This window comes from Rhinoraja longicauda, chromosome 3, assembly GCF_053455715.1.
Source record: "Rhinoraja longicauda isolate Sanriku21f chromosome 3, sRhiLon1.1, whole genome shotgun sequence".
In the NCBI taxonomy this organism is placed as follows: Eukaryota; Metazoa; Chordata; class Chondrichthyes; order Rajiformes; family Arhynchobatidae; genus Rhinoraja; species Rhinoraja longicauda.
The window spans coordinates 88,355,215-88,381,248 of NC_135955.1; the positions used below are offsets into that span (position 1 = coordinate 88,355,215).

Here is a 26,034-nt window from a genome sequence, read left to right on the forward strand (position 1 = left end):
GAGGGAGATCTCTTTGAAAGTCTACAATTCGTTCCACTGTCTTGAGAGCATTGAGCTCCAGGTTGTTACGATGGCACCAGGACGCCAGCTGTGTCACTTCCCGTCTGTAGGCAGATTCCTCCCCATCCTGGATCAGTCCAATCAGGGTTGTGTCATCCGCAAACTTGAGGAGCTTGACAGAGGAGTCTGTGGAGGTGCAGTCGTTGGTGTAGAGAGAGTAAAGGAGAGGGGAGAGTACGCAGCCTTGCGGTGCTCCTATGCTGAGGGTCTGCGGGTCCGAGATGGGCTTTCCCAGCCTCACATGCTGCTTCCTGTCCGTCAGGAAGTTGATGATCCACTGACAGAGGGGTTCAGGCACAGTCAGCTGGGAGAGTTTGTAGTGTAGTAGCTCTGGCACAATGGTGTTAAAAGCAGAGCTAAAGTCCACAAACAGAATCCTGGCATAGGTCCCCTTGTGGTCTAGGCGCTGGAGGATGAAGTGCAGGCCTAGGTTGACTGAGTCATCCACCGATCTATTGGCCCTGTATGCAAACTGCAGGGGGTCCAGTGACTACAGAGGTCAGTACGACAGGCCTGTAGTCATTAAGACCAATGATCCTTGTCTTTTTGGGTACAGGGACAATAGTGGAGACCTTGAAGCAGGCAGGGACAGTGCAAATTTGCAGGGACTGATTGAAAATGTCTGTGTAGATCGGTGCCAGTTCTTCGGCACAGAGCTTGAGGGTCGAGAGGGAAACATTGTCCTGGAGATTTCCGGCTTTTCTGTTTTCTGAATAACCTCTCCACCTCCGCAATTTCTATTGTTAAACTGGAGTCATTCTGTGAGGATGTGCAAATTGGTGATTATCATATCATATCATATATATACAGCCGGAAACAGGCCTTTTCGGCCCTCCAAGTCCGTGCCGCCCAGTGATCCCCGTACATTAACACTATCCTACACCCACTAGGGACAATTTTTACATTTACCCAGCCAATTAACCTACATACCTGTACGTCTTTGGAGTGTGGGAGGAAACCGAAGATCTCGGAGTAAACCCACGCAGGTCACGGGGAGAACGTACAAACTCCTTACAGTGCAGCACCCATAGTCAGGATCGAACCTGAGTCTCCGGCGCTGCATTCGCTGTAAAGCAGCAACTCTACCGCTGCGCTACCATGCCGCCCTTACTGCAGAGGGGTGGAAGGGGAAAGGGCCAGTCTTTGCAAACTCCAGCCAGTCTCTGAGTAGGTGTGAATTGCTGCTTGGGGAGGAGTGGGTGGGGACGGATCCAGTCTTTGCAAACTGGAGTCAGTCTTTGAGTACGTGTGAAGAGGTGATTGAGGGTGGGGGAGGGGGTACCAGGGTTATGTTTCTGTTTCTCGAATCTGCAGTAAATCTCGTTCAGGTCGTTGGTCAGCTGACAATTGTCCAAGGAGCGTGGGGTTTTCCTCTTGTATCTGGTGATTTCTTGCAAGCCCTTCCAAACTGAAGAAGAGTCATTAGCTGAGAACTTGCTCCTCAGCTTCTCAGAGTACTTTTCCTTGGCAGCTCTGATTCCTCTTCTCAGCTTGTACTTGGCCTGCCTGTAGAGGTCTGTATAGATAACAAGATAACAGAACTTTATTGTCATTCGGTATAAATACCGAACGAAATTTCAGCAGTCACAAAACACAGCAAAAAAAGAAAAGAACACAGGACACACGACCCCAACACAAACATCCATCACAGTGACTCCAAACACCCCCTCACTGTGATGGAAGGCAACAAAACTTCCACTCTCTTCCCCCGTTCCTGTAGGGCTCATCTGCCTTTAAGGCTGCAAAACATGCCTATAATGCTGCAAAACAAAACGAAAACCCAAAATCCCTAGTGCAACCAAGATAGTTTGTAGTTTATTTTGTGTTTGCAGTGTTCAATAGCCTGATGGTTGTTGGGAAGAAGCTGCTACTGAACCTGGAGATCATGGTTCTCAGATTCCTCTACCATCTTCCCAATCGCAGGAGTGAAATGAGAGTGTGGTGTGGGTCCTAGATGATGCATGCAGCCTTTTTGAGGCAAAGTCTCCTATCGATCCCTTCGATGGTGGGGGAAGTCAGTAACCAAACGGCAGATTCCACCACTTTTTGGAATCTCCATTGTGCCTGGGTGTTTGAGTTGCCGAACCAGGCAACCAGTCATTGTTCTCTTCAACAGTCAAGAGTGCTTTATTGTCATATGCAAAGAGGTTCTTCTGCAGATGTACAGGGCCCTATTGAGACCGCACTTGGAGTACTGTGTGCAATTTTGGTCTCCAAATTTGAGGAAGGATATTCTTGCTATTGAGGGCGTGCAGCGTAGCTTCATTCCCGGAATGGCGGGACTATCATATGTTGAAAGACTGGAGCGACTAGGTTTGTATACACTGGAATTTAGAAGGATGAGAGGGGATCTTATCGAAACATATAAGATTATTAAGGGGTTGGACACGCTAGAGGCAGGAAACATGTTCCCAATGTTGGGGGAGTCCAGAACCAGGGGGCCACAGTTTAAGAATAAGGGGTAGGCCATTTAGAATAGAGATGAGGAAAAACTTTTTCAGTCAGAGAGTTGTAAATCTGTGGAATTCACTGCCTCAGAAGGCAGTGGAGGCCAATTCTCTGAATGCATTCAAGAGAGAGCTAGATAGAGCTCTTAAGGATAGCAGAGTCAGGGGGTATGGGGAGAGGGCAGGAACGGGGTACTGATTGAGAATGATCAGCAATGATCACATTGAATGGTGGTGCTGGCTCGAATGGCCAAATGTGGCCCGAAACGGAACTATGTAATTCTTACTTGCAGCAGCACAAAGGATTATGTAAACACAGTACTCTGGAAAAACCATAATAAACAACAAAAGATTCAATATTAAAGTTTTATTTGAAGTTTTTTTTTCCAGTTTACGGAATGAAATAAAAACAGTAGAGCTAGTGCAGGGAAGATTTGTATTGGCCAAACCTGCACTTCCCAGCAGTGGTCTGTGCACAATGATTACGTGCAGGAACTTAAGGGTGCATCCAGGGTAAGGACTGACAGACTGAGAGACAAGACTGAGAGCTGACCTGGTAGAGATTTTTAAAGTCGTGAAAGGATGCAATCACGTAGAAAGTATGCTTCTATCTGTGGGGAGTCCAAATGTAGTAAGAAAATGTGTAGGAAGGAACTGCAGATACTGGTTTACACCGAAGATAGACACAAAATGCTGGAGTAACTCAGCGGGGCAGAAAACGATGGATAACTCTTCGGGAGGATTGAAAATGTAGAATTACCTAGAGGAATTGAGTGGTTTTGGAAGTATTTGGAAGGATATGTTGATGGGGTCAGATGAGACAACGATGGATGGTCTATTTAAATGTAGTAAAATTAATTCATAATTCAATATAATTCTACTCATTGGATACTCATACAGGGTGGAACAGGGGGTTTGTTTTAGAATGCGGGTGAATTTAGGAATAGGAATACTTTATTGTCACATGTGACTGGGCACCGTGAAATTCTTTGCTTGCATACCCAATGTAATTTATTGGCGGTGCAGTAATATTTACAACTTCCAGCAGTAGTATCATCTCACTTCTGAGAGGTTATAACTAAACATTTAATTGCCAAAGCCATTAAAAACCTTGCTTAATTTTTCAAACAGGATCTTGTTTTGAGACGCTGACCTGTCAAACTGATCAATCATCAAGACACTTAGATGGGAAGGCCAGTGTTAAGGTAATTGATTTATTGTTTATTACACATTTCTTTGAGATTAGATTGTTTGGATATGATACATAGTCCCCCCTCCCGTGATCTGTTTATTTTCCTAAGAGGATTTCTGTTTTGAAAATTGCATTTTTATTTGGCATTCGAGAACAAACGGCGGTAAGTGTTTTATTATATCATAATAATCATAACCATAATCGTAATTTATTAGCCAAGTATGTTTTGCAACATACGAGGAATTTGGTTTGTCATACAGTCATACGAAAAAAGCAACAAGACTGTATAAAAATTTGACATAAACATCCACCACAGCGGCTCCTCCACATTCCCCACTGTGATGGATGGCAATAAAGTCTTATCTTCTTTCTTCCTTTTCTCCTGCGGTTGTGGGAGTCGAACCATCCGCAGTCGGGGCGATTGAATCTCCCGCCGCCAACGATCGAAGCTCCCACATCGGGGCGACCGAAGCTCCCGCGATTGGGACGGTTGATGCTCCCATGATCGGGGCAGTCGAAGCTTCCGCGGCTTGGAGCTCCTGAAGCCGGTCCTTAACCAAGGACCGCCAGCTCCACTCCTGGCAAAGGGACCGCCAGCTCCGAGATGTTAAGACCACAGGCTCCCGCGGTTCGAGTACTCGAGGTCCCGGCAAAAGTCCGCCAACTCCACGATGTTAGGCCGTAGTGCAGACGGAGATACGACACAGAAAAAGTCGCATCTCTGTCGAGGAAAGAGATTAAAAAAGTTTCCCCCACCCCCCACATAACACAAAACTAAAGATAAACTAAAACATACATTTAAAAAATAAACTAAAAACACAAAGAAGGAAAAAGACAAGACAGACCATTGGTGAGGCAGCCATCGTTCGGCGCCCCCTGGTGGATATCAACATCAACCATATGAGCTTTGTAACCTTTTGACATATTTTGCTTTTTCAAGAAAGCTTAATTTTTTGGGAAACATGATTTTAGTTTAATTTTAGTTTAGTTTAGAGATACAGCGCGGAAACAGGCCCACTGAGTCTGCACTGCCGAGCTATCCCCGCATATTAACAATATACTACAGACACTAGAAACAATTTACATTCATACCAAGCCAATTTACCTACATGCCTGTACACCTTTGGAGTGTGGGAACAAACCGAAGATCTCGGAGAAAACCGACGCATGTCAAGGGGAGAGCATAAAATCATAGAAAAATAGGTACAGGAGTAGGCCATTCGGCCTTTGAGCCAGCACCGCCATTCAATATGATCATGGCTGATCATCTAAAATCAGTAGCCCATTTCTGCTTTTTCCCCTTTTTCCTTAATTCCATTAGCCCCATGAACTAAATCTAACTCTCTCTTTAAACATACAAACTCCGTACACACAGCACCTGTAGTCGGGTTCGAACCCAAGTCTCCGGTGCTGCAATATGAATATATCTGCACCAATCAACAATCAACAATCTTTTGACCTGCATAGTCCACATTTTCTATTTTATATCCTCTGTGCCTCTGATGAGCAAATGCATCGAGATCTCTGGACATTTCTATTGTCAACCAACAATGTTGCGAATATTTCCATAATTTTCTTTGACCGTTACCTGGTCCAAATCATCCTCTGCCCCTGTACAGACGCAGGCATTCATGGTGCCTGCAGCTTGCGATTATTGCATATCCCAACCTCCACCTGTTGACCTGGTGACCACTGATCCTATCTTGATTACCAAATGTACTCCCCATCTGCTAAACATAGCAACCAAGCCTTACCCCATCTCTACCTGACAACCAAGCCTTACCCCACCTCTACCTGACAACCAAACCTAGCCAAACTTCCAACCTCCTCTCGCCCCTGACAACTAACCACTCATTGGCTAGTGAACCTAGCCCAAATTACTGATCTTAGCAACTATCAAGCCTTTCTCTGGACTACAATGCTGGACCCTGATTTGCTATCGTATCCCAAACTAACAACCCAACTCTCTTAAAACCAACCTTACACTTGGATTATGGATCTTACTAGCACCCCCAGTGGGCTCAGGCTTGGTACCTCCTCTGGAAACTATCTAATTTCTTCTGCGCAATAGATTGTGTAAAAGGGAAGGGCCTTGTTGCCTTGTTGAATTATCCAGCAATAAGCACATGCACAAAAATATTCATTAGCCCATGTCACGGCCTGAGTAACAAAACTTTGGAACTGCCACCCAATTATATATAAATGGGTTAGGGTTAGGGTTAGTCTGAAGAAGGGTCTCGACCCGAAACGTCGCCCATTCCTTCTCTCCTGAGATGCTGCCTGACCTGCTGAGTTACTCCAGCATTTTGTGAATAAATACCTTCGATTTGTTCCAGCATCTGCAATTATTTTCTTATATTTAAATGGGTGAACATCTCGGATGATGAACTAGGTTATTGCAATATTTCATGCAAAAAATGCTGAAGCATGTTTTCCATAGTGTGCCGAAACATTGCTTATGTATGTTTAAAGTGTAAGTTTCCCTACTAGTTTATGTTAAGACATTAAATGAATTTATGAATTTATTGTGGCGTAAGTTTTAATATTAGATGAATAGCTTCACTATTTTATTATTTAGTGTGAACAAACTAAAGTGCTGCATCCCCTTTAAAGAGCACATTAAGGTTTACCATGGCCACCTTGTTGTGGTATTTTGTAAACTGGCAGAACTATGGGGCCCTCATAATAAATCCTTAAAGATCGTACCAAGTAAACTCATAATTAATTTGTGTGTCGCATTAATCATTGGAATTAACCTTTGAAAGTATTTTGTATTAAAATTGAGTTCAAAGAATGGTGGCATTGGATACTTGGAACTGTATTTTAATGTAGTTTGAATGCAGAGCATTGTACAATGCACAGACCTGAAAGCTTTGATGAAACATTTGCTGGTCTTACCAAACTGATTTTAAAATTCATCTATTAATAAAGTAAGTAATTAGCCAATTTGACATATCCCTGGAGATCAGTTATGATAAGGTATAATGGAAGCAAACTTTGAAGGACTAATATTCAGGGTGGATGCGGTGCCAGTAGGTTCCTAAGTACTGCATTGTGTAAATCTGGACTTAATTTTCTCTTGGATAAGGCAATGAGCTGTCAGCTGTAATTTATAGAGCAAGAGAAAGAAATAAAAGAAAATAACAGGCCTTTTATGAAACTTGAACTATGCATGTTGATCACAGTTGTACAAACTTTTCTTTTCAACTTCAATAGATGAAATACCATTAAAGATCAGTAGATTTGTGCATAATTTTCCCCCCTTTATCACACACACACACACACACACACACACACACACACACACACACACACACACACACACACACACACACACACACACACACACACTGTATTGTAAAAATACTTAAGGCCATTGTCCGTGGCACAACTTCTGTGGAGGATCATACAATATTCATTTTCTTTCCTTTTTTATTTTGAGAACTCGTATTAATGGCCACACATTAAAATCCAAGTTTTTACTCTTTTGGTGAAGATACAGACAAAGGATTTATTTTTGGCCACATTTGCATTATTCTGGGAAGTCAATAGTTGGCTGAACGTATTTCTTTGCAACTGTTTTTGTAAAGAACAAAATGGCTTTAAAATGATCAGGGTAATAATTTTGATTGAACCTAAGAAGTAAGATTACGATGTTTCTTCTTTGCAGAGTAGTAAGTTACGGCATAATGAAAATATGGCCCAGTGCTGAGAGAGGATGTGACACAGTTTTCTGTTTACCTGGCAGTGTGATTAACTGATATCTAAAAAAAAAACTGTACTTGTTGAAGAGACTAATTAATTTTCTTCCATCAATTTAGCATGTTAGCATGGTGGCAGACCAAAGAGGTTCATCACTGGATGAAGTGCATCAAAACTTACTGGATACAGGTACTGGAGATTGTTCAATGTTTGATAATGACGCACATGTTTGGATAGGAGCATAAGAAAGACAAAAAGACATTGGAGCAAAATTAGCCCCTTAGACCATTCAAGATTCAAGATAGATTCAAGATTCAAGATAGCTTTATTTGTCATCCAATGACGAAATTCAGTCACCCACAGTCCAACAATAAAACATTAAATTAGGCAGATTACACAATAAAGCATTAAAATAGGCAAATTACACAACCCCAAAAACACACAAAAAAAAGAAACATCCATCACAGTGAGTCTCCTCCAGTCCTCTCCTCACTGTGATGGAAGGCCACAATGTCTTTTCCCTTCCCCTGCCGTCTTCTCCCGCGGTCAGGTTGTTGTGGCTGCAGGCCGCACCGGACGGTGAAAGGTCCGCATCGGGCCGACCCGAGCCCCGCGATCCGGGGCGGGCGAACACGCTGTCGCTGCCGCTGCTGCTGCACGTCGGGGCGGTCGTGGCTCCCGACATTGAAGCCCCCGCCCAGCAGAGAGAAATCCCGCGGCCTATTTTAGGCCGCGCCGGACGGTGAAATGTCCGCGACCCAAGCCCCGCGACCCGGGGCGGGCGAACATGCTGCCGCTGCCGGAGCTCCCGATGTCGGCATCCACGCGGCCCGAGCCTAAGGCGAGTCGCAGCCGCTCCCGCAGCCTCCGAAGATGGCCGGCTCCGCTGATGGTAAGTCCGATCCGCGGGCTCTGCGAACCAGAGCCCTGGAGGCCGCCAGCTCCAGGAGTTGGGCCGAAGGTAGGCCGCAGCAGGAACGGAGACACCACCCAGAAAACAAAGGTCAGGTCTCCGTTCGGAAGGGACACATATTTACAATTTTACAGTTCCCCCCCCTCCCCCCCACACCCACACATAATACACAAACACAAAAACACGACATCACATCGACAATTAAGACACAAAAAAACAACAAAACACAAAGACAAATGGACCGCAGGTAAGCCGCAGCTGCTATGGCAGCGCCGCCATTTTGTGTCGGCTTGCTCCGCCATTCGATCATGGCCGATCTATTTTCCCCTCTCAACCCAATTCTCCTGCCTCTCCCCATAATGCAGGAGAGGTTTGGGGCCAACGGGTCCACTTGGTCTAGTTGTGTAGGAAAATAACTGCAGATGCTGGTACAAATCGAAGGTATCACAAAATGCTGGAGTAACTCAGCAGGTCAGGCAGCATCTCGGAGAGAGGGAATGGGTGACGATTTTGTGATACTTGCATTTGGTCTAGTTGTTCTTTATAGTCCATCTAGAATAGCAAAATTGAGAACTGAATTAACTTTAGCATTCTATAACCAAGATAAATAAATGAGCAGATTTCAGCAGAATTGGTGTTAATATTTTTAAATTAAAGTAAGGAACACTTTGATATGTAATTCATTGGCAATATTTTCATTGGCCAACATTATTAGGCATTCAACTTTAATTAATTAATAAACTGATAAAGAAGTTAGATTATGATTAATGCTTCAGTTTAATATAATCGGTGCCAAGTTAATGTACTGATTGAAATTGAAAGAAGAGAACACTTGGTGAACCTTGAACCTTAATTCAAGCACTGAATGTACCTTCCAGTGAATCACTAAACATTTAATGGCAGAAGTTTTAGTTAATCAACCTTAAACCAGCAATAACATTTTGATTCATCGCAGCATTGAAAAAGCAATCTCTTTGTGTGATTGTATTAATCATCCTAGTTATTTGCAAATTTCCATTTAGATCTTTAATGAGGTGAAAGTAACTTTGACCAAGGGTATGTTGCTAATTTCTTGGACGTAGGTGGGGAGGGGTTTGACCAGGGGGGATAGGATGGAGTCGACCCGAAAGGGTCTCGACCCAAAACGTCACCCATTCCTTCTCTCTTGAGATGCTGCATGACCTGCTGAGTTACTCCAGCATTTTGTGAAATAATTGACCAAGGGTATGGTAATTTCACAAATGTAACCCTTTTTATCGGTTCCTGCACTGGATCATAACACGTTACTTTCATTTCTGGTTATACTTCTGTTAATGACTGAATATCGAGAAATTCATTCCTGACTAACATTCTCTTAGTTTAGTTTAGAGATACAGTGCGGAAACAGGCCCTTCAGCCCACCGAGTCCACGCCGACCAGCGATCCCCCGCATAATAACACTATCCTACACACCCGAGGGGCAATTCACAATTTTACCAAGCTAATTAACCTACAAACCTGTATGTCTTTGGAGTGTGGGAGGAAACTGGAGCCCCCGGGGAAAACCCACGCAGGTCAAGGGAAGACCGTACAAATTCCGTACAGCCAGCACCCATGGTCAGGGTCAAACCTGGGTCTCTGGCGCTGTACGACGGCAATTCTACCGCTGCATCACTATGCTGCTCTCTGTCTCCTAAATTCATTTAATTGAAGTCAATGATTTCCTGACTCTCTATGGAGCTTTTATCACTGTCATTTGGGATACATTTGTATTCATGTATTTTCTAAAGACTATCGGGGAATTAAGTTGCTCGGTCTTGTGTGATACAAGCTCAATGTGGATCAAGAGCCTATTACACACAGCCTGATGTTCTTTTCTATCAAAGTGAACAGAAAAGATAATAAAGCCCATTGCAAGACAACACAGATTGTCCAGTTGCAGTGAACCATTTTTATACTGCATATGAATGACTAAATTTATCTTTTCAATAAACCACTAACTTTCAGTTCAGTTTGGTTTATTCTATCTCGTTTCCTTCTCCCTTTATTCATTCCCTCCCATCCAGCTCCACCTATCACTTACCAGGCTCTGTGTCTCCCCTCCCCGTCACCTGAATCCATCGGACCATTATTCCCTCCCATCCCTTTGCACCACCAGTCCTTCCCGTTCGCTCTCAGTCCTAGTGCAGGGTCCTAACCTGAAATGTCGACTTGCGCTGTTTGCCTCCACAGATGTTGCTTGACCTGCTGAGTTCTTTCAGCCTCCTGTTTTAGTTCTAGGTTCCAGTATCTGCAGTCTCTTGTGATTCCAATTTCACCTTTTTGTATTTTACATCAAATGGTATCCAACACAGGCTGAGAGGAGACATGCATGTTCCTTCCTTTCTTTCTCCCATTCTCTCTCTCTCATTACTCTCTTCCTACATACAAGTCGACCTGATTCGGTTGACATTTTTTTGACTTTAACATTGATTCCTGCACCATTGTTTAATGAAAGATGGGTTGCATTTTTCAGGTTTGGTCCTTTGTGCTTCCTTGATTTTAATCACTGCACCATTGCTGGCCATCCCTCAGCTCCAGTGATCCTAAACTCTAAAGTTGACTCTTAAGTCCTGCCCTTTCAGGCATCTACCCATGTCACCCCCATGTAAGGGATATACCCCAGTTGATCTGAATTTCATCCTATAGATGTGTGTAAACCTGGATTGAAAAATTAAATTGAATTACAAATGAGGAAGTAAGGTAGAAATAGGCACGTGGTGAATGTTCATTAGATGGAAAACAGAAGCAAAGCATAAGGAAGATGGACACAAAATGCTGGAGTAACTCAGTGGGACAGGCAGCATCACCGGAGAGAAGGAATGGGTGACGTTTTGGGTCGAGACCGAAGGAAAGCATACGAAATGAGTAAAACAAATCTTATTGATTGAGTAAATCAACAGACTACCGACATGAATTATTCACCCTGCTAAATTCACAGCACCTTTTTTGAGGCTTCTGCTAAAACATATTTTAGGCTTTCAAATATCAAATACCTTTTTGTGGACTTCATCCAGAGAATGGATCCACATCACTTTGTCGCACTTATCAAATTCCAGCATCTATCTTTACCTCCACCTCCAGTAACCTCCCGCCCCAAACTTGCTCCATTGCCCTCCCACAGACATTTGTCTCTACTTATCACCAACAAACTGCTGTTTCCGAACACCACCCTTCCCCCTCCTCCACCTGGCTCCAACTGCCCATCATGCTCTATCTCACTTGGTTCCTCGGATCACTTGTCTCACCCTTCCCTCTCATCATAGCAAGAGGATTTGAGTATAGGAGCAGGGAGGTTCTGCTGCAGTTGTACAGGGCCTTGGTGAGACCGCACCTGGAGTATTGTGTACAGTTTTGGTCTCCTAATCTGAGGAAAGAGATTCTAGCCTTAGAGGGAGTACAGACAAGGTTCACCAGATTGATCCCTGGGATGGCAGGACTTTCATATGAAGAAAGACTAGATAGACTAGGCTTATACTCCCTGGAATTTAGAAGACTGAGGGGGGATCTTATTGAAACATATAAAATTCTTAAGGGGTTGGAGAGGCTAGATGCGGGAAGATTGTTCCCGATGTTGGGGAAGTCCAGAACCAGGGGTCACAGCTTAAGGATAAGGGGGAAGTCTTTTAGGACCGAGATGAGAAAACATTTCTTCACACAGAGAGTGGTGAGTCTGTGGAATTCTCTGCCACAGAAGGTAGTTGAGGCCAGTTCATTGGCTATATTTAAGAGGGAGTTAGATGTGGCCCTTGTGGCTAAAGGGATCAGGGGGTATGGAGAGAAGGCAGGTACAGGTTACTGAGCTGGATGATCAGCCATGATCATATTGAATGACGGTGCAGGCTCGAAGGGCTGAATGGCCTACTCCTGCACCTATTTTCTATGTTTCTATGTGGCCCTTGTGGCTAAAGGGATCAGGGGGTATGGAGAGATGGCAGGTACAGGTTACTGAGCTGGATGATCAGCCATGACCATATTGAATGGCGGTGCAGGCTCGAAGGGCCGGATGGTCTACTCCTGCACCTATTTTCTATGTTTCTATCCCTTCATACAGACTACTTGCCCTCTGCACTAAACGTTATTCCCGTTATCATGCATCTCTACACTGTGGAGGGCTTGATTGGAATCATGTATAGTCTTTCTGTTGACTGGATAGCATGCAACAAAAAAGCTTTACATGCTACCTTGGTACACGTGACAATAAACTAAACTAACGTCCTCCACTCCACAGATGCTGCCTGATCTCCTGAGTATTTAGGGCATTTCTATTTTTACTTTGGGCATCTAATGTCTGCTGCATTTTATGTTTTGATTGTTTAAATAATGTTGCCATTAATAGAAAGTGATAGTGTTCACCTCTATGTCAAAAAATATTTTTTTGCTGATCAAGTTCGCCCCTGAGACTTGACCACATAATTAGGCTAAGGTGGCACAGTGCAGAGGAAGTACTGCAGTTTTGGCTGTAACTTCTCTGAAATGAATGGTTGAACAGAGATTCCATCTGTCCTCTCAGCCCCACACCACAGTCTGATGGCTAATATTCCTCCTCAAGTCCTGTTCAATATTTACCTTTTACCCAATATCACCAAAACTGCTCTTCTTCACTATACTTCAAACCAAAACTTTGCTCTGTAATTTTTCTCACAGCTATGGGTGGCGTCACCTGCTATTTCATGCATCTTCTGTTTTTATTTTAGATTTCTAATATATATTTTTTCTATTTTCACAAAAAAGTTAATCTAGTCATTTATTTCATTGTTTTAGTAGCACCGTGCTGGTGCTACTAAATGCTGACTGACACAAAATACTGGAGTAACTCAGCGGGACAGGCAGCATCTCTGAATAGAAGGAATGGGTGACGTTTTGGGTTGAGACCCTTCTTCAGTTTTTAAGAAAGACCATTCCTTCAACTAGTCGATTCATTGAAACACCTTGTGATGTCCAGGGAAAGATAGTGTTAATTGAAGTGCAGTTTTTAAATTCTTTTTATAAATGTCTCCACTGGGTAGTAATAATTTATTTACCTCCCCAAAGAATTCCAGCAACTTACTATGACGTCGGCCCCCTGCTTATATGAGTAATGATACCAGCTTATGCTTTCGATACTCACTGGACAAAGACTGAGAGTATGTATCCCTTATAAGGACAAAAAATGTATTTTTTACAAAACGGCATTTGGCTAACTGATCTGTGTATAATATCTATAACTTCAATCCCCATCATCAAAATCTGAGAAGGTATTTTGACTATTGTAATTCCAGGAACAGCTCCTAAACTTAACATGTTAATAATTCATTTAATTTGAGAACCAGGATTAAAGTATTCTTTTGAATTTTATTTGCTGTTTTATAAAACAAAGCATTTTAAAAACTATTTTACTAGTGCCAGGAGGTACTTTCACACATTCTTCTGATTTTTTTTGTTGTTGCTTGGTTCCCAATTATAAAGTTTAGTTTAGTTTAGTGATAAAGCATGGAAACAGGCTCTCCGGCTCACCGAGTGGGTGCCTACCACAATTATCCGTACACTAGTTCTATCCTACACACCGGGGACAATTTACAGAAGCCAATTATCAAAAACTTGTATGTCTTTGGAGTGTGGGAGGAAACCAGAGCAGCCGGAGAAAACCCACGTGGTCACGGGGAGAAAGTACAAGCTCCATGCAGACAGCAGCCGTAGTCAGGATCGAACCCGGGTCTCAGGCACTGTAAGGCAGCAACTCTACCGCTGCACCACTGTGCCTCCCTGGTCAATTTGCTTTTTCCTTTCAATTTTCTATTCTCAGCTACAATGGTTTTGGCTTTGCTAATTTCCTCAAAAATAGAGCTTTATGTAAGCAAAACAATTCTTCAGCTTGCAAACTTCAGCATGTTCACCAGCTGTGCATACCTATATTTTTTAAAGTTTACTCTCAGCGATTCTTTTAATGCAATCTTTCAATGCCTTCTTCCTCAAGTTTGCTCCTTGGTTATTTTCAATTTCTTCTTTTCCAGCTACATTTTATGCCTCAGGATCTAACAACTAACTGCTCTCCAAATAAACTTTACATTAGCATCAATATTATTATTGACAGTGTAATTTTCTCCATCAGCTTAATTTAACATCTGATTGGGAAAGAAGGTATGTTCAAGGGATGTGGGGAAAAAGCAGGAACGGGGTACTGATTTTAGATGATCAGCCATGATCATATTGAATGACTGTGCTGGCTGGAAGGGCCGAATGGCCTACTCCTGCACCTATTTTTCTATGTTTCTATGTTCAGTTTCTAAGATTGATATTCTCTATGTTCCTTTCCATTGGGTAATTGCCCAATTATCCACATTTTAACAATTACTGGCTGTGGTTTGTTCTCACACGCCCAGAATAACAATAACTTTAATATCTCAAGAGAAACAATAAATGTAGCTGCAGACTTTTCAGTAGGATTCCAATCATTACTTTCTCTGTACTGTCCACGAACTCATTTCTCTTAACACCAATAAAGTTTGCACGCAATAAACAATGTTGACCACGAGACTCCAGTTATTTTCCTCTTGTTGTTGCGACATATTTATTTCCACCAGAAATCCAGAAGGTATTTACTGCCAATCCCCCGCTGAAATCTTCAATGGTTCTACTTCCTGTAACTTGATTATTTCATTGCCGTTCTGGCCAGCCACCCACCCCCCCCCCCCCTTCAGGAACTCGAAATGCTCAAAATGCTCTGCTATTTATACCCTAAGACACATTAAGTCCTATCCCCTCACCTTCCCTGCCCTTGCTAACCCAAGTTGACTGCTGATAAGGAAACACCTTGAGTTTAGAGCATGCATCCATATTTCCATGACTATAACTGTTCTATCTTTCTGATTTTCTCCCAGAACTACAGTTCCTTTAGTATCCAACTCTTGGTATTCCTGATGTTTTTGGAAGTCTTCACTACTCAGGCGCTAAGCTTTGAGATTTTCCCCTTGGCCTCCCATTTATCTCACGCACACTCACGCTCACTCACACTCATCTACCAAGGTGCTCCATAAAGCCTAATTATTCAGTCAAGTTTTTGGTCACAACTAGTATTACTTAGTCTGTACTTGATCCATATCCCTCTTGTCACTGCACTTCCATGTGCCTACCTAAAAGCCTCTTAAATGACACTATGGTATCTGCCTCCACCACCAACCCTGGCAGTGCCTTCCAGACCCCCACTACTCTCTGTGTAAAAAACAAATTTGCTCCACACATCTACATTAAACATTGCCCTTCACTCTACCCCCCCCCCCCCCACCCCCATCACTTAATACATCTGTTCCTTAATATCTTGAAAGCTGTGTACTTAAACCCTTTGCAAATTTCAAGGTTATTCTCTCCTCGTCGTTTGGCCGTTGAAATTCAGCTATGATTCAGTTAAGCCTAATACACTGTTAAGCTTTTTATGCATGCAATAAGTCACAGCAGATGAGTGGTTATGTTACTGGACGAACAGCCGGAGTTCTAGTTCACAGATCCAGACCATAGCACATGCAGACCTTAAATCTGAGCAATTAAATAAATCTGGAATTTAAAAAAAAAATCTACCCTTAGCATCTACCCTTAGGACTGCCTAATTAAAATGAAACCATCTTGTTCACTCATTTCCGTCAGGAAAGTAAATCTGCTGCCCTTACCCACTCTGATCTACATATGACCCAACCTCTTAACTGCCTCCTCTGTTCAATGCAATTAGGAATGAAAAATAAAAAGCCTCGAGGGCCAGTGAGATTCACATTCCCTCAAAGAATAAATTTAAAAAACGCTGTACCTGCATTATAAGGACAATATATTCTCTGTAGGTTGCATTGCCCATCGTATGGAAGTCGCATTAACAATCTTGCTGTTTCCCTGTGCAATGACAATAAAGATATATTGTATTGTAACTGTTCATTATATTCCAGAGCCATAGGGGTTAAATTACTGGATCAGTATCCAGGAGCCCAGAGGCCTGGAGACACGAATTCCATTCACATAATTAAATATAGAGCTTTTGTCAATAATGATGGTGGTGGAACTGCTGGATTGTTAAAATCAATTAAGTTCATGAAATGTCATTTAGAGGAGGAAATCTACCTTTTCCCCCGATCTATTTGACCCTTAGAAGCTTGTTGAATTGCCAATTGAAATATGAAAGCGGAATAAATTTTGGCCATTTGGCAAATAAATGGACCTAAATGGGAATCAGCACTACATTCCCTCTAACTTGTGATGAAGTAGGTCTTGCATGTCTAATGAACGGTTTGCAGCCTTGTCTTGTTTACAGGCTTTTACTCATGCTTGAAAATCATGGATGTTCTAAGTTCATTAGTTCTAGGAGCAGAATTAGGCCATTCAGCTGATTTAGGTCTACTCCGCCATTCAATCATGGCTGATCTATCTTTTCCTCTCAACCCCATTCTCCTACCTTCGCCCCGTAACCCCTAACACCAGTACTGATCAGAAGTGTTTTTTGGATGTGGTAGACTTGGTGTCTGGGCGCATTAGGCATTGACACACGAGACACACCGTATGACTCAGACTCTATATGGTTCAGTGGTATTGTATGACAATAGACAATAGGTGCAGGAGGAGGCCATTCGGCCCTTCGAGCCAGCACAGCCATTCAATGTGATCATGGCTGATCATTCTCAATCAGTACCCCGTTCCTGCCTTCTCCCCATACACCCTATCCTTAAGAGCTCTATCCAGCTCTCTCTTGAATGCATTCAGAGAATTGGCCTCCACTGCCTTCTGAGGCAGAGAATTCCACAGATTCACAACTCTCTGACTGAAAAAGTTTTTCCTCATCTCAGTTCTAAATGGCCTACCCCTTATTCTTAAACTGTGGCCCTTTGTTCTGGACTCCCCCAACATTGGGAGCATGTTTCCTGCCTCTAACGTGTCCAACCCCTTAATAATCTTATACGTTTCGATAAGATCCCCTCTCATCCTTCTAAATTCCAGTGTATACAAGCCTAGTCGCTCCAGTCTTTCAACATATGATAGCCCCGCCATTCCAGGAATTAACCTAGTAAACCTACGCTGCACGCCCTCCGGGAATTAACCTAGTAAACCTACGCTGCACGTAAACCTACGCTACATCTACCCAGGGATGTACCCTAATCGGTCTGAGTTTCGTCCTATAGATACGTGTAAAATTGGATTTAAAAAAATTAAATTGAAAGAAGTAAGGTAGAAATAGGCACATGTGAATGTTCTTTAGAAGGAAAACAAAATGGTGGAATAACTCGATGGGACATGAGAAGGAATGGGTGACGTTTCGGGTCGTGACCAAAGCAAAGCATACTAATTGAGTAAAGCAGAGCTTATTGATCGAGCAAATCAACTGACTGCCTACATGAATTATTCACCCTGCTAAATTCACCGGGGCTTTTTTGAGGCCTCTGCTCAAGCATATTTTAGGCTTTTAAATATTAATACCTTTTCATGGACTTCATCCGTAGAATGGTTCCACATAACTTGTTTCACTAATCAAATTCCAGCATCTATCTTTACCTCCACCTCCAGTTAACCCTCCCCTGCCCCCCACCCTAAACTGGCTCGAACTCCCCCTTTTTTCCTCTTTCTCTCACAAATATTTATCGCTGCTTATCATCAACAAACTGTTGTTTCCCAACCACCCTCCCCCTCTTCCACCTGGCTCCAACATGCTCTATCTCGCCTGGTTCCTCGTATCACCTGCCTCACTCCTTCTCACCCCTTTATGCAGGCTATTTCCTCGCCTCTGCACTCCCAGTCCTAATGCGGGGTCCTGACCTGAAACTTCGACTATCCCTTCTCCACCACAGATGCTGCTCCACCTTCTGAGTTCCTCCAGTAGTTTGTTTTTTGTTCCTGACTAAAGCATCTGCGGTCTCTCTTGTCTCAGTCCGGAGAATAATTGGGAATGACTGAGGTAACAATTTGCCTCGTCCGCTCAAGATTTGTTTAGCCTTCACCATGATCTTGATGATCATGAAGGATATGGATGGGGAGGGGTAGTTCTTCACATCAGCAGATGGTTCATGAATCAGAGGAGATGGATTTAAAGGGAAGACAAAATATTATAGAGGGATGTGAGGGAAAACTTCTTTACAGAGGGTGGTAAAGATCTGGAATTTGATTTGTTTGGTGGTAGTAACAGAGCCGTTTGGAGCTTTCAAGTGGAATTGCAAGGCAAAACAAGTTGCATGGTTACAAGGAAAGAACAAGCAATGGAACTGGCTTATTTACTCCACAAGGTGTCAATGTGGACTTGATTTTGATTCTATGCAAAGCTAAATCATTTAGAAAGAGGCTCTTCTGGTGATGCCAGTAGGGAGAGCTTTTCTTTTTTAACTCGACAAGAGTTACAATTGTCTCCCATTCCCTTGTGCCCTATTGATAATGGAGAGCATCTGCTGCTAAGGTGTCAGCTGACTCAGCCGACTGATAGGATTCAAGTTAAATTGAATCAGGTTTGTTGTCATATGTAGCGAGGTGCTGGCACAATCACAGCATTACAGGCATAAAGACTCAGACAACATACAAAAAGATAAGTTATACTTACATTACACACAAATTCTACAACACAGCAAAATGAAAAAAATATTGCATAAAAAGATTACATTAGTGCAAAAGTACACCATTAGAAAACAATTCCATGATAGTGCAAGAGACGATCCTGTTGATCATGGTGACCATATGATCGTGGTGTTCTTTGTCGCGAAGGTGGCATTAGGTTGGTTCAAGAATCGAGTAGTGGCAGGAAAATAGCTGTTCCTGCACATGCTAGTGGAGAGGGAGTTTGAGGCATCTGTGCCTCCTGCCTGATGGTAGAAGTGAGAAGAGAGCATGACCCAGATGGTGATTGTGATGTTTGGTGGAAAAACTTCTGTATACCTTGAAGGCTCTCAAGTTTTATACAGACATAGAACAAGAACACGAAAGTGGTGATTCTCGATGAGGCAGCACCTCAGCTTGGGTCGGCCTGCCGCGGACCTTTCACCGTCCGGCGCGGCCTGGAACGTGGCAACGACATCAGCCTGACGGCGGGAGAGGACAACAGGGGAAGGGAAAAGACATTCTGGCCTTCCATCACAGTGAGGAGGGGACTGGAGGAGGAGACTCACTGTGATGGATGTTTCTTTTTTTTTTTTTTGTGTGTGTTGGTTGGGGTTGTGTAATTTGCTTATTTTATTGCTTTTATTGTTGGACTGTGGGTGACTAAATTTCGTCCAAAAAACTTGTTTTTTGGATGACAAATAAAGATATCTTGAGGTTCTTGTTGGTACCTGTGATGGACTGTGCAGATGCCACCACTCTCTTAACTACAGGTAGTGTAAGAAAATAACTGCAGATGCTGGTATAAATCGAAGGTATTTATTCACAAAATGCTGGAGTAACTCAGCAGGTCAGGCAGCATCTCAGGAGAGAAGGAATGGGTGACGTTTCGGGTACATTCAAGAGAGAGCTAGATAGAGCTCTTAAGGATAGCGGAGTCAGACGGTATGGGGAGAAAGCAGGAACGGGGTACTGATTGAGAATGATCAGCCATGATCACATTGAATGGCGGTGCTGGCTCGAAGGGCCGAATGGCCTCCTCCTGCACCTATTGTCGAGACCCTTCTTCAGACCATCTTCAGTCTGAAGGAGGGTCTCGACCCGAAACGTCACCCATTCCTTCTCTCCTGAGATGCTGCCTGACCTGCTGAGTTACTCCAGCATTTTGTGAATAACTCTCTTAACTACTATACGATAAGATCGTAATTAAGAGAGTGGTGGACTCGGCACAATTGATTGCTCAGCACAATTGATTGTTACTTTATTACCACATGTAGCATGTCACAGTGAAATTCATTGTTTGGTACACCATACACAAGAGATGCAAAGAGTCCTTGTATAGGGTGCCGACAAAGTTACAAGGTATTCATTCGAGTCCCCAATGGTCCCTCTTTGTACTCGGTCCCCCCCCCCCCACCCCCTACACTTGGTCCCTCGGTTCTCAGCGGTGCGCCATTGATTGACCTCCGGCACTCACCCGGGGCCCTTCCTCGGCCACCCGCCACCATGTCCTCTCTTGGACGGCATTGTGGTGCTTGCTGGAGGCTTCCGACAGCCTCTGCAGCCAGCCTTCAGTGTTCCCGAGCCTTGGAGTTGTCATGCTACTCTATGAAGTAATCAGCCACAATACTATCTACAGTGCATCTGTAGAGGTTTGTTAAGAATATTCAGTGCATGCCAAATCTCTTGAACCAACGTCTATCATCTTTTGTTTTGGGCATGTGTTCGTTGTAATCTGTCAAGGTGAAGCCCAAAATTGGACTCGGACCAAAACCACTGCATCATTATTCCACTATTTATCTTAATGCACTAAAGATCTTGGGCAGGCAAGGAGCATACCTGTGAACAGAATAATTTCTCTCAATTACTGCTCTGTCACTATGAAAGTGACACTGAACTTGTGTTGAAAACTCAAATTTCTGCTAAACTGTTGCTAAGTAATTAGGTTTGAAAAGTCAATTTCCATTTATGGGATAACAACTTGTGACATTCGTATATAGTGGATAGACACAAAATGCTGGTGTAACTCAGCGGGACAGGCAGCATCTCTGGATAAAAGAAATGGGTGACTTTTCAGGTCGAGACCTTTAGACTGAGAGTCAGGGGAGAAGGAGACACAGAGATTTGGAAGGGTAAGGTGTGAAGACGAGATATCAAAGGGGATGTGGCTCAAGGGAAATGTAGAATGGATCATTGTTACCTAGGGGAAGGTGACAACGAGGCATATAAAGATAAAATTTAATCAGGAAGACAGTCAGACTGGTCAGAGAACTAGGATGGTGAGGAACTCCAGCATTTTCTGTCTATCTTTGGAGTAAACCAGCACCTGCAGTTCCTTCCTACAAATTTCTTATATAGTGGAATATTTTGTCAAGTCCAATGAGCTTGTGAAATAAGCACTATCAATGTGGATTAATTAATGGAACCAAAATCATGCTCAATTTGATTCACAACTTGGACATAGTCCCAGACCCTTTACAAACCTGTATTAATGTCCTATTGCTGCGTAAGTCCAAACATTTAGTGCCCCCTGACTCTAAAATTTGCAAGGCCTCAGGAGACCAGGTCCAATGGGATAACAGGAACACCCAGAATCATGGAATAATTAGAGCAAGAAAGGAAGCCATGTAGGCAATCAAGTCCATGGCAGCTTCATCCAAGTGCAATCTAGCTAGAACTTCTCTCCAAAGCCTTGGGGTTCTTCGTGATCCTTCAGTCTGAAGAAGGGGTCCAACCTGAACTGTCACCCAGCGTTGACTTTTCTCACCAGAGATGCTGCCTGCCCTCCTGAGTTACTCCAGCACTTTGTATCTACCCATGGAGTTCTTCATTTTCAATTACTTGTTCGGATTCCTGTTGAACACTGTTTTTATCTCCTTGGCAGTGTTTTCCAATCACCAGCTGTGTTCATTTTTTGCCTCTTGTCATTTTTAATGTTTAATGGCCAATCACGTTAATTCTGTGTATCGTGTTTCTTGACCCTTGCACCAAATGGAACGGATTCTCTCGATCCACTTAATCAAAGAAGTATTTACCTGGAGAATGTAGAAACAAGGAACAGCAGATGCTGGTGTCCAAAAAAAGATACAAAGTGGTGGAGTAACTCAGCGGGTCAGACAGCATCCCGGGTGAACATGATAGGTGACATTATTCACAAAATGCTGGAGTAACTCAGCAGGTCAGGCAGCATCTCGGGAGAGAAGGAATGGGTGACGTTTCGGGTTGAGACCCTTCTTCAGACTGATGTCGGGGGTGGGACAAAGGAAGGATATAGGTGGAGACAGGAAGATAGAGGGAGCTCTGGGAAGGAGGAGGGGAAGGGAGGGACAGAGGAGCTATCTGAAGTTGGAGAAGTCGACATTCATACTACCGGGCTGCAAACTGCCCAGGCGAAATATGAGGTGCTGCTCCTCCAATTTCCGGCGGGCCTCACTATGGCACTGGAGGAAGCCCATGACAGAGAGGTCAGACTGGAAATGGGAGGGGGAGTTAAAGTGCTGAGCCACCGGGAGATCAATTGCGTTAATGCGGACCGAGCGCAGGTGTTCAGCGAAGCGATCGCCGAGCCTGCGCTTGGTTTCGCCGATATAGATAAGTTGACATCTAGAGCAGCGGATGCAATAGATGAGGTTGGAGGAGGTGCAGATGAACCTCTGTCTCACCTGGAAAGAATGTTTGGGTCCTTTGATGGAGTTGAGGGGGGAGGTAAAGGGACAGGTGTTGCATCTCGTGCGGTTGCAAGGGAAAGTGCCCGGGGTTAGGGTGGTTTGGGTAGGAAGGGACGAGTGGACCAGGGAGTTGTGGAGGGAACGGTCTCTGCAGAACGCAGAGAGAGGAGGGGATGGGAAGATATGGCCAGTGGTGGGGTCCTGTTGTAGGTGACGGAAATGTTGGTGGATGATATGTTGGATCCGCTGGCTGGTGGGGTGGAAGGTGAGAACGAGGGGGATCCTGTCCTTGTTGCGAGTGGGGGGATGGGGAGCAAGAGCGGAGCTGCGGGATGTAGAAGAGACCCTAGTGAGAGCCTCATCTATAATGGAGGAGGGGAAGCCCCGTTTTCTGAAAAACGAGGACATCTCGGAAGCCCTAGTCTGAAACACCTCATCCCGGGCGCAGATGCGGCGTAGACGGAGGAATTGGGAGTAGGGGATAGACTTTTTGCAGGGGACCGGGTGGGAAGAAGTGTAGTCCAGATAGCTGTGCGAGTCGGTGGGCTTGTAATAAATGTCCGTCACTAGTTTTTCTCCTGTGATGGAGATGGTGAGGTCCAGAAACGGGAGGGAGATGTCAGAGATAGTCCAGGTATATTTAAGGGCAGGATGGAAATTGGAAGTGAAGTGTATAAAGTCAGTGAGTTCTGCATGGGTGCAAGAGGTAGCACCAATGCAGTCGTCGATGTAGCGGAGGTAGAGTTCGGGGATGGGGCCAGTGTACGTCTGGAACAGGGATTGTTCGACGTACCCGACAAAGAGGCAGGCGTAGCTAGGGCCCATGCGAGTGCCCATAGCTACGCCTCTGGTTTGGAGGAAGTGGGAGGAGTCAAAGGAGAAGTTGTTGAGGGTAAGAACCAGCTCTGCTAGGCGGAGGAGAGTGTTGGTCGATGGGGATTGGCTGGTTCTACGGTCGAGGAAGAAACGGAGGGCTTCGAGACCATCCTTGTGGGGGATGGAAGTGTAGAGTGACTGGACATCCATGGTGAAAATGAGGGAGTGGGGGCCTGGGAACCGGAAGTTATCCAGGAGATGGAGAGCGTGTGAGGTGTCTTGGACGTAGGTGGGGAGGGATTTGACCAGGGGGGATAGGATGGAGTCGAGGTAGGTAGAGATAAGTTCGGTGGGGCATGAGCAGGCAGAGACAATGGGTCTGCCGGGACAATTGTGTTTGTGGATTTTGGGTAGGAGGTAGAATCGGGCCGTGCGGGGCTGGGGAACTATGAGATTGGAGGCACTGAGGGGTAGTTCGCCGGAGTTGGTGAGGTCGGTGATGGTGCTGCTGATGAAGCTCTGGTGTTTATCGGTGGGGTCATGGTCCAGGGATAGGTAGGAAGAGGTGTCTGATAGTTGTCGTCTGGCCTCGGTGCGGTAGAGGTCAGCACGCCAGACTACCACAGCCCCTCCCTTGTCAGCGGGTTTAATTATTAAGTCCGGGTTGTTGCGGAGTGAGTTGAGGGCTGCACGTTCAGGAGGGGAGAGGTTGGAGTTAGTCAGGGGAGTGGAAAATTTGAGGCGGCCGATGTCACGCCGGCAGTTTGAAATAAAAAGTTCTAGTGGGGGTAGTAGGCCATACTGGGGGGTAAAAGTGGAGGGGGTCCGTTGGAGATGGGAGAAGGGGTCATCAGTGGTGGGTCGGGGCTCCTTGCCATGGTAAAAGGCTCGGAGGCGGAGGCGGCGGAAGAAGAGCTCCACGTCATGGCGGACGCGGAACTCGTTGATGTGGGGGCGGAGGACCGACCGTTCGGTGTCTGAAAGGGGGAGGTCAGGGGGGATGGTGAACACCCGGCAATGGTGGGGGTTGGGGTCGGATGGAGGCAGGGGGGCAGGTGGAGGGGATGTATGGTGGGGGGTGGTGGGTTAGCAGGGCAGAGGGGGGCATGAGGACCGATGTGGGGAGTACTGGGGGTCGCCTGGCTGGAGGGGGAAGGGGGAGACCCAGTGGAACCCCTGCTGCAGTTACCTGTAGTAGAGGGTGGGCAGTAGGACCCAGCGGTGCTGAGGGGCTCTGCCTGGTGGGGGCTGTGGTGACATTTTGTGTCGGGACTCTTTAGAGATACAGCGTGGAAACGGGCCCTCTGGCCCACCGAGTCCGTGCCGACCAGCGATCACCCCGTACACTAGCACTATCCTGCACACATTAGGGTCAATTTACAGTAGCCAATTAACCTACAAACCTGTACATTTTTGGAATGTGGCAGGAAACCGGAGCACCCGGAGAAACCCACGTGGTCACAGGGTGAACGTACAAAACCCCGTACAGACAGCACCCGTAGTCAGAACCTGGGTCTCTGGCGCTGTGAGTCAGCAACTCTTCCACTGTGTCACCCTTCTGCAAACTATTTAACTGGAACTGGTTAAACACAGGTTATTCCCTTGAGGACTGCTGGCCAAAACCAACTTGATTTGGCCCTTTGTCATCACGTATGTCACATAAAGGGGCTTTTGTCTTCAACTCACCGTATAATGTTCAAATATTTTTGCACTTGCGTAATCTTCAAGATAGTCCAATAGTTTACTGAAGTTTGTGCGTTAAATGAATTGGAGTATATTGGGCTGTTCTGTGTGTGTATAGGTAGAACATCTGCTCACTAATGAATAATTTCAACTTGTTACTGAATGCCGCAGTGGGTTGAAAAATAATTGAACTGAAGTGAGGAATGTTAACAAGCTCAAATGTCAAAGTTTTGTAAAGCTGACATTTAAGCCAATCTGCACATTCATTCTCCATTTTTGCTCAGCTTCTTACAAGTGCACGCACGGCACGAGCTTCTTTCCTTTCCTGAAAAATAAACTCTGTCAAGTCTAACAAATGCCGTACAAATTATTCTGCGATTACCAATGTGTGCCCACGATTAGACACACAAAAAAAATTCTGGAAAAATATCCTGCCTGGGGGAGGGTAACAAGTGCAAGCTGAATACTAATTGCCAGCAAGTTGTTCAGGACACTGTACAAGAATGGAGGATTTGTTTTAAATTGGTCACTAGCTCCATTGTGCAATGCAGTGAGGTTAGGCTAGCGTTGTAAAGGTGCCAGACTTGTAAAATCCTGCAGTTCTCTCATTTTGCATAATATGGAATAGATATAATAGAACATAAGCTTGTCACTGATCGTCTTTAAGAATCTTGCTCGCAAAAGTTTGAACTCTTTGCGATTACTTCTTGTGGAGATAAAGTGCCGATCTTCAGGTAGCCGTTCTTTGGAGTGGTCGGGTTCGGTGTGGAGATGTCACTTGTTTTTCTCAGCTGCCGGCTCTGTGCGTTTGCCGGTGTTTGTGAGTGTCTGGATTGATGAAGGGCTCGAGCAAGTCCAGCAATGGATTGCCAGTCCCTAATGAGAAGTTGAGATTATTTGTTTAACCTATGCCCTGAACTTCCTATCGACAGGTCACAGAAACAGTTACGTAAATGTGTGATTTACATACTTACGTGTAAGTAATTACTTAAGTTGAGTTTTGTT

At 44.5% G+C, this 26,034-nt stretch overlaps 1 protein-coding gene across 1 annotated transcript in view; it reads left to right on the forward strand.

Moving 5' to 3' along the window:
• Positions 1-26,034, forward strand: part of arhgef28a (Rho guanine nucleotide exchange factor (GEF) 28a) — a 242,372-nt gene that overhangs the window by 51,526 nt on the left and 164,812 nt on the right. Inside the window, exons 5-6 of the mRNA XM_078396613.1 lie at positions 3,639-3,712; positions 7,521-7,590. Of these exons, the coding sequence (XP_078252739.1) occupies positions 3,639-3,712; positions 7,521-7,590 (144 nt within the window). The remainder of the gene's footprint in view (positions 1-3,638; positions 3,713-7,520; positions 7,591-26,034) is intronic.